This window comes from Nerophis ophidion, unplaced genomic scaffold (assembly GCF_033978795.1).
Source record: "Nerophis ophidion isolate RoL-2023_Sa unplaced genomic scaffold, RoL_Noph_v1.0 HiC_scaffold_48, whole genome shotgun sequence".
Lineage (NCBI taxonomy): Eukaryota > Metazoa > Chordata > Actinopteri > Syngnathiformes > Syngnathidae > Nerophis > Nerophis ophidion.
The window spans coordinates 72,374-81,835 of record NW_026906970.1 but is presented as its reverse complement, the minus strand read 5'-3'; the positions used below and the strand labels follow the sequence as shown (position 1 = coordinate 81,835).

Sequence of the window (9,462 nt, the reverse complement as noted above, 5' to 3'; positions counted from 1 at the left end):
GCCACTACAGGGTCGCCATCTTGGGGGTGGGGGAAAAAAATGCAGCATACAAGCTACAACAACACAGAAATCGTAAAAGTTTCCTAAAGGAAAATGTTCATATTTAAATAAGTAGAGTAAATAAATCATAAACAGGATTTTACAGTTTAAATGCAAATGTTGATGCTCCTCTTAGACACTGTTCTTTGTTCTCTTTCGGGTGTACAAGCAGCTGTCTTGTTTGTATGTAAGTGTTTTACTGCTGTGTTTATTTTTTTCATGAGTTTTTGTATTGCTTCGCTGATGTACCGTATGGTTTTGACATCTTGAAAGTCAACGTGGGGACTGATAAAATCCTCAGAGACATTATCAGAATATATGCAGGACAAAGTGTCATGTGACTGGGTAAATCTGGACTTTTCTAAAGCATTTGTTCGTCTAACTTGTGTATTGAAGAACATTTCCCTGAGCAGCAAGAGCGGACCTCAAGGATGGAGCAGAATCAGTCACAACCCCTTATATTAAAAAGGAAATGGAGGTTCTGCAGTACCCCAAGATTAAAGAGGAAGAGGATTCAAAGCAACCCCACATTAAAGGGAAGGAGGAGCCAGATAGCTCTCACATTAAGGAGACAAATGAATCACAGGCCTCCCTTACCTTACAGAGAAAGAGGAGTCACAGCTCTACTCACAATAAAGAGGAAGAGTAGGACTCACTGACTTTTTGCTGCGTCAACACAGAAAAAGGTTAAGTGAAATAACTTAGATGTTAACTATCGGTCAATAATGCTTGTCTTTCTCTCAGACAGACAGGGCTTTACTGTCCGTAACACACACACACGCACGCACGCACACATCGCAAAATGAGCTAACGTTACGCTAAAAGCTAATCAGCCTTCACCTCAAGGACTGTGAGCAAGCTGAGCTACCGCCTATACCTCCAGATCGTCAACGGGCTCATAGTGATGTTACAAGTAGTTGACTGGGAGGTGTTTATTATGATATGGGGATCGTCCGCTGCATTATGCTCACCTGCTGAACACCTTTCTGCTAACATGCACCGTCTCTCCTCTCTGCCTGCCTCTGCCGTGAGCCCTGATTCCATGCACTCTGAATACGCACTGCTGATTGGCTCTTACCGCTTTGCCTGTAACCAATCAGATGGTTGTGTGGGTGGGACAATGCTGGGGGCTGCAGAGACATAGTGACAGAGGCAGTATGAAGCGTACCAGCTTGTTAAGACTTTAGTTTAGCACAAAATGATAATATCAATACGTCTAATGAAGTCAAATACAAATAAGGCAACCAGAGAAGTATCGTACACTTCTCTTTTGTAAAGTAAATGTGAACATGCGATACGGGCATCTACATCGACTATATGATTTGCCTGAGAAGCCGGACAGGACAAAAAAACAAAAAATGTTTTGTTTTTTTTAAGACTTTAGTTTAGGCGGTGGGTAATGTGTTGATGTTGTTAAGGTGGCCTGGCAGTATAGCTCGGTTGGTAGAGCGGCCATGCCAGCAACTTGAGGGTTCCAGGTTCAATCCCAGCTTCTGCCATCTGAGCCATTGTGTCCTTGGGCAAGACACTTTACCCACCTGCTCCCAGTGCCACCCACATTGGTTTAAATGTACACTTCCACGTGATGTAGAACAGTAGTACCACATTTTAAACATACACACACATCTAAAGAATATAAAAATAAATATATTTGGTGGGCCAAACAAAATGACTCGGCGAAACAATGTTTGGTATGGGCCATATGACTTAAAATCTATATCTTAATAACAATATATGTCACGATATATCATTTGGTATATGATTGCTAATAGAAGAATTTCCAAATGGGTTACAAAAGCTCCTAATTTGGCAGCTGACATATGCAGTAACATATTGTGTCATTTCTAATTGTATTAATTTGGCGAAACAATTATTATTAATGTACTTGTTTATTTACTGTTAATATCTGGTTGCTTTATTTGAGAAAATAATACTGGAAATGATGAAATATTTTACTGCATATTTCATCAACTAAATTAGGAGCCTGTGTAGCCTGTTTTAAAACGGTTCTATTAATAATTCTATAAGAAATAATATATGACAGAATCAATTTTAAACCATCAACCGTCTATCCATAGTATAAAGTCCTGTTGTGCTGGTTTGTTTTTCCTTTCCTGTGAATAATGTTGTAAAGAGCAGCGTGTTTGTGCATCACTGAGATTTCAAGACAGTTCATACGATAACTTGTTTTTCCTAAGTGCATGTAAAAGTACTGAATGCATTGTGTGACTGAGCACAGATGGATGTTTCTAAAACGTGTTTGTCTTCTTGTGGCCTGCAGACGTCTGTGAAGAACATCTTCTCCCTGAGCAACAGAAGTGGAGCTTCAGGATGGAGCCACAGCCCTCCCACATTAAAAAGGAAAAGAAACACCCACTGATCCCCCATTTTAAAGCGGAAGAGGATGACCCACTGACCACTCACATCAAAGAGGAAGAGGAGGACTCATTGACCCCCAATTTTAAAAAGGAAGAGGAGAAGCCACTAATAACCCATTTTAAAGAGGAAGAGGGGGACCCACTGACACCCCATTTTAAAAAGGAAGCGGTGGATCCACTGAGCCCTCACATTAAAGAGGAAGAGCCACTGATCCCGCACATTAAAGAGGAAGAGGAGGAAAAGGGCATCAGTCAGCCTAAATGGTTGGAGGAGTTCCCAGTGACTGGTGTCCCTGTGAAGAGTGAAGATGATGAGGTGAAAGGTGAAAGTGAGGAGAGGGGAGGGGGGGAGCCTCCAAGCAGCAGCTCAACACAACACATGACAACAGAAGCTGATGGAGACCACTGTGGAGGATCACAAGCAGACAAGCTCTTAGCTCCACTATCAGATAGTGAGGACACAACGTCACACTCTCCTGACACTGATGATGAAGACTCTAAAGATGATAAGACATGTCACACTGACAACACTCACTTCACATCTTCTCACTCTCACAAAACATTTAAATTCCATTGTCATCTGAAAAGACACATGAGAATACACACTGGAGAAAAACCTTTTTCATGTTCAAACTGCGGTAAACATTTTACTCAGAGGCCAGATTTAAAAGTACACATGAGAACACACACTGGAGAAAAACCTTTTTCATGTTCTATCTGTGGTAAAGATTTTACTCAGAGGCCACATTTGAAAGTACACATGAGAACACACACTGGAGAAAAACCTTTTTCATGTTCAATCTGCGGTAAAGATTTTACTCGAAGGGAAAATTTCAAAAAACACATGAGAATACACACTGGAGAAAAACCTTTTTCCTGTTCAATCTGCAGTAAATATTTTGCGCAACGGCACTATTTGAAAGAACACGTGAGAACACACAGTGGAGAAAAACCTTTTACATGTTCAGTATGTTGTAAAAGTTTTTTACAAAGTCAGCATTTGAAAAGACACACGAGAAGACACCCAGGAGAGAAAGTGTTGAGTTGCAGTGTGTGTGGTGAAAGATTGTCTTCTAAGTAGCAGTGTAAGAAACACAAGTGTGCTGGTGACAACAGCAGCAGCAAATGAAACTGCAGGATTTCAAATAAACTGTCAAGACTTTAACTTTGACCTTCTAAAAACATCAGCACATAGTTTCTAAGATTTATAGATGAGGTATTTTAGATTATTGCCTTTTTTCAGTCAAGTACTACACATGACAAGTGTTTTTTAAAGTTGTTCATGATTTATCCCCCTTTTTTAGAATTCCTCAAACATTATCAATTTCAGAAAACATGGGAACATTTGGAATGTTTGGGAAAAGTTAATTATGTACATCATCCCACAGAGCTTTACTGTACATCCATCCATTTGTTCTACCACTTGTCTCTTTCATTTTATATGTATAGCATTTAATCACATACTTGTCCGCCAAAGGGTGTTGCGTTTTGGAGGAACTCCTTCTGTCAGAGTGCTGTTCACACTTCTTTTACTGCGGAAATCTACTCACAAAAACAATCCAAACAGTAGGAAACAAAAAACGATGGTGCGAAAAAGAGAAGACTAAATGTGCATTTTGGAAAAAATAACAAAAGCTACTTCTATACACAAATAAAGTCAACTTGGTTTGGAGTTACAAGACGTGCACACTACACAACAACACCAAGATGGATGGCACTGGGAATGGCCAAGGTAGCAAAATACTCAAAGCATGTAATCAACTGGCGTGGAGTGGAATCGCCGAGTGCCATCCAGCTGTCAAGGTGCTGCTTAAGTAGCACCAGGGTCAATTGGAAGCAGCTGTGCACGTCCCACAACTCCGCCCACAAAGGCAACACAGGAACTCTAGGAGGAAGGAGAAATGTAAGAACAAGGTCAACTGCACCAAAAGACGAAAACTGACTGTTGGAGCCAAATTTCCTTATTTGCTTATATTGTTTTTATTTTGTTTTCTCTGATTGATAGCTGGCTTCAGTTCATGCTGAATGTCCCTTTCTGCAGATTGCTCCGCCCACTTCCTGTTGAGAACCAGGAAGTGTTGACAGGGATGGGACAGTTGCTATGGTGCGGTTGCCATGGTAGCCTCCTTTAATTGTGTTCAGCTGGGAACACTGGGGGGTGATTGCATGGAGGACAAACAGTTTTGGAGCGTGTGGTGTGGTGTGTGGTCAGGTCTCACTGCTGTGACAATGTGCCATTCAAGCCAAGGTCAGCATACATAATGTTCTAGAACCTACTTTTCATTTCATTTTGATAGCTTGGAATAAAGGGATTGTCATATCCAAACACATTTCTACAGTACTGGACATTCAATCATCAAACTGGTCAACACAGTATCAGTATCAGTATCAGTATCAGCCCAAAGGTAAGTGCTGTACAATGACAATAAAATGCCTCGTAGCCGATTACACAAATGTGATCAATTCATCTTGATACTGTCCTGCCACAGTGAATAGGTTTCCCTTTTTAAAAGGGCAAATTCCTCCCAGGGTCTTTTGTCCTAATGACTGTCTGGATAAAGTGAGGAGAATATAATATAGGAAAACAATTAATTGTTAAAAATAAACTAGAATAAATAACACATTTTTACAGTTAGCTAAATTGGACAGAACACCTGCATCATCTTCTCAACAACACCCACATTCTTACAAACAACATATTTAAGAATGGTGGTGTTAAATACAAAGTGCATTCAGATACAAACAATTATTTTTGATGTTTACTCTATTAAAGGACATATATGTGCACATGTATGCACTGATTAAAAATACAGAACAATAATGCCCACGTTTAGACTTTCTCCATCCAACGCCATCTTGCTTTCTCCTCTTTTCTATTTCCAGCAGACTAGTAGAACATCTTAGGTGTATTGCTGCCCTCCACAGTCTATTAACAAAATGTCCTCCTTCTGTCCTATGGCCCACACTACAGACTTGGACACAAACAGGAGAGAAAGTAAAAAGCAGCTTTAAGGAGGTCAAAACAAAATGTATGCATTCTTTCCAACGGCCGCTGGGTGGCAGCAGAGGCTCCATGTATTACCTGAAGAAACATTTGACTTCTGACCTTTCCACATTATTTCTCTCATCTTTACTGCTGGAGTTCAGCTCACTGAGGATGTAAGCTACATTTTGGTATCTTAATTATCTTTAATTATTCATAAACAGGCTTAAAACAAACCATTATTATCATTACTGCCTCATTTGTTTCACTCTCTACTAATTAAAACTATTCTAGCATGAAAACATTCAGGATGTTCATACACACAATATTACACATCCCCAAACGTACCAATTTATTATGGTATTCATATCATACATTATTACTTTGAATATTCACATGTTTATAACAGTGCTGACAATTTAAATTCCCTGTGGGGATTAATAAAGTATTTCTGATTCTGATCATTACATCACTCTCATAAAGCCTTTAATGCTGAATATGTTTTTTACCATAGGTCAGCTTCACAATGTTGGAATATTGACTGCTGATATTAATATTCTTCTATTGTTTAGAATATTACACTTTACTCTTTTTCTTTGCTCAAATGAACAGGATGGAAGTGTCTTTAATTGTCACTACTGAGTGTAATTATGTATATAATAATCTTCATTACCGCTTGATTTAACTCTCATTTTATTTTATCCATAGAGAACTTAACCATAAAAAGATGGCTGCACATCAATAAACCATCACTAAACTTCAATAAAACTAAATACATCATATTTGAAGATTGTAAAAATGTAAAACACAAATTATGATGGATAATATTGAAATTAAAGGAATTAAGGTAATCGCATTTGTATGAGTTAATATAGATGATGAAGTAAGCTGGACACTACATGTAAGTCATATAAAGAAAACAATAAAACAATGGAGTGCAATACTAAAGAGAATAAAATACATACAAATATTAACTAGAATTATTGTAGCCAACTTCAGTTGAAACATACATTGTTTATTGCATAAAAGTCTGGGGACATACATATAAAACAATCACACAACAATATTCATATTACAAAAGAGAGTAATAAAGACAACTAATAGAATGGATTCTAGAGACCCAACAAATTATTCAAAAAATCACACATTATAAAAGTAAAAGATCTTGTATAAAAGACAACTGTTCAAATGATGTATAAAGTAAATAATAATATGCTTCCAGAAGTGGTCCAGAAGATGTTTCAGATGTGAACCAGTAAATATGAACTAAGAGGGATTTATGTGTACTCAAAAGCAAAGGTATGAACACATGTAAAACAAATATGTACATCATATAAAGGAGTTCATCTATGGAATCATCTACAATTACAAAATAAAATATGTAACACGTCATTTTTCAAAAAACATATAAAACACTATTATGAATAAGTATAGAGGTAAATTATGGATATTTACACATACAATGTTTATTGTATGTAACATAATTGTATGTACTGTTTATTCTCACCTTTTCAGTCAAATTGTTGTGTTCATTTCAAAGTACACAAATGTGTATATTGTCACAACCACTGGCTTGTTAGTGGCTGTAACATTAAGGGAGACCACACCGATTTGTACATTTTAGCCAACAGATCTTTTATTTACAACATGTATCAGTGATCAGTAATGTGAATTAACCAAGGAATGTATCAGTAAATGAGTGTTGTCCCAAAAGGGTGTTAGTGTGGTGCTAATCCCGGCCGTCGTTGCCGTGACCATACGGTCACCAAACGAATGTGCCTGTGGGACGAGAGAGAGAAAGAGAGAGAGCATGAGAGAGAGAGCATGCTGATGGGAGGCCTTTTATAGGCCGCCCAATCAGCAGCCCTCTGAGATGTTGCACGTCTTCACAGACCAGCTCCACCTGCGGGTCGGAGGACCAAAGTGCCCCAAACACTAACCGGCAGCAACCGACAGCTCCACCTGCGGGTCGGAGGACCAAAGTGCCCCAAACACTAACCGGCAGAGCCGGGCATGACATCCCCCCCCTTAAAAACAGAGACCCGTGTTAACTGGGTCTCTGAAGCACCATCAAAAAATAGAAAACCAAAACCTACAGTAGCCCCAGTAGCTATATTCTAGTCCCAATGACGCACCTCCCCTCCACCCCAGACCAACCAGAACCCAAACCATCCCAAACACCCTCCTTACCCTCCGACCTTCCCTGCACCCAGCAAATCCTGGTACCCGGACAGCGACCTTTAAGGGAAACAGAGAAAAACCGCAGGTTAGGAGTGAGTGGAGATGATTAGACCTCCTGGTCCAGAGCCCGAGAGAGCGCATCAGCCATTACATTTTCCACCCCGCGAATATGGCGGATCAACAGGTGGAATGGCTGCAGAAACAGTGCCCAGCGCAACAGGCGCTGGTTGGTGGACCCTTTGAAAGACTGTAGAAAAGTGAGAGGGTTGTGATCTGAGTAGACCACAATTGGATGGAGACCCCCTCCCACATAGACTTCAAAGTGTTGCAATGCCCAAATCAATGCTAATGCTTCCTTTTCAATCACTGAATAATTAAATTGGTATTTGTTGAATTTTTTTGAAAAATAGCAAACCGGTCTGGCTACTCCATCATCATCAGCCTGCAGGAGGACCGCACCTGCTCCCACCTGGCTTGCATCCACCTGCAGCTGGAATGGCAGATCCAGTTTGGGTGCAGCCAGGACCGGAGCTGATGTTAACAAAAGCTTTGCATTCTGGAAAGCCTGCTGACACTCCTCCGACCAAATGAATTTGGCGCCACCCTTCAACAAATTGGTCAGAGGAGATACAACAGTTGAAAAATTGCAGCAAAAATTGCGGTAGTACCCGATCATACCCAAAAAGCGCATAAGTTCTTTCTTCGTCGCCGGCACAGGGAAATTATCAATAGCTGCCACCTTTGCGTTAACGGGCCGCACCATCCCCTGGCCGACTACTTTACCCAAATAGACGACTGTGGCACGCGCAAACTCGCATTTCGCTAAATTTACTGTGAGGTTTGCTGCCACCAACCTCTGGAAAAGCGCTCGAATGCGAGCCAAATGTTCGTCCCAACTGTCTGAATGACAAACGGCGTCGTCCAAATAAACCGAGCACCCCTGCAGCCCCCCAACGACCCTATTCATGAGCCGTTGGAAGGTTGCAGGAGCATTCCGCAAACCGAAGCTCATCCGAGTATACGAGTACAAACCGGAAGAGGTAATGAATGCAGATATCTCCTGCGCTCTCTGCGTCAAAGGCACTTGATAGTAACCTTTCAATAAATCAAATTTGCTGACATAACGAGCACTCCCAACCTGATCCACACAGTCCTCGATACGTGGCAATGGAAAAGAATCTGGTCTAGTCACAGCATTTACTTTCCTATAATCCGTACAGAATCTATAGGTGTTATCTGACTTTTTCACCAGTAGACATGGCGATGCCCAACTGGAGTAAGATGGCTTGGCGAGACCATGATCAAGCAGATACTGCACACTGTCCTCCATACTCTTCTGTTTATCGGGAGCCACTCGATAAAATCTTTGTCGTATTGGGCGGGCACCCTGTGTGTCAATGTCATGTTCAATTAGTGTGGTACAGGTTGGAGTGTCGGAAAACAAAGGCAAAAACTCAAAAATCAAATCCGACAACTGTTTACGCTGTACCTCACTTAAATGACCGAGGAGACTATCTAGCTCCTTTAACTGCTGAGTATTATCTAAGCGCCCGTGTAACACTGAATCATCAGGTGCGCGCACTTCATCCCAAGCTGCCACCTCCGGCCAGTTGAGCGGTTCCCCAACCCCAACGGCTAGACCCACTGGACTCGCAGCAATCCCACCCGCCTTGTCGGAACCTGCAGAGTGGTAAGGCTTGAGTAAATTCACATGACACAGTTGCTGTGATCGTTTACGATCAGGAGTTGACAGTAAATAATTGAGATCTGACACTTGGCTCATAACCGTAAATGGACCAGAGTATTTTGCTGTAAATGGTGACCCCGGAATGGGCAGCAAAGCTAAAACTTGATCACCTGGATTGAAAACTCTGATCTTCG

The 9,462-nt window shown here is 40.8% G+C and overlaps 2 protein-coding genes across 3 annotated transcripts in view; both read left to right on the top strand.

Annotated features, from left to right (window-relative positions):
• Positions 1-9,462, top strand: part of LOC133546908 (gastrula zinc finger protein XlCGF57.1-like) — a 106,062-nt gene that overhangs the window by 56,761 nt on the left and 39,839 nt on the right. The window lies entirely within an intron of this gene.
• LOC133546899 (oocyte zinc finger protein XlCOF8.4-like) lies at positions 2,267-5,937 on the top strand. 2 transcript variants are annotated; one of them, XR_009805282.1, is made up of 3 exons: positions 2,267-4,665; positions 4,757-4,822; positions 5,389-5,937. XR_009805282.1 is itself a non-coding variant. In XM_061892744.1 (1 exon), exon 1 carries the CDS (start codon positions 2,371-2,373, stop codon positions 3,496-3,498), a length of 1,128 nt encoding a protein of 375 aa, XP_061748728.1. In that variant the 5' UTR covers positions 2,267-2,370; the 3' UTR covers positions 3,499-4,747. The 2 variants fall into 2 exon arrangements, 1 of the variants encoding a protein (XP_061748728.1); XM_061892744.1 differs by lacking the exons at positions 4,757-4,822; positions 5,389-5,937 and having other exon boundaries at positions 2,267-4,747.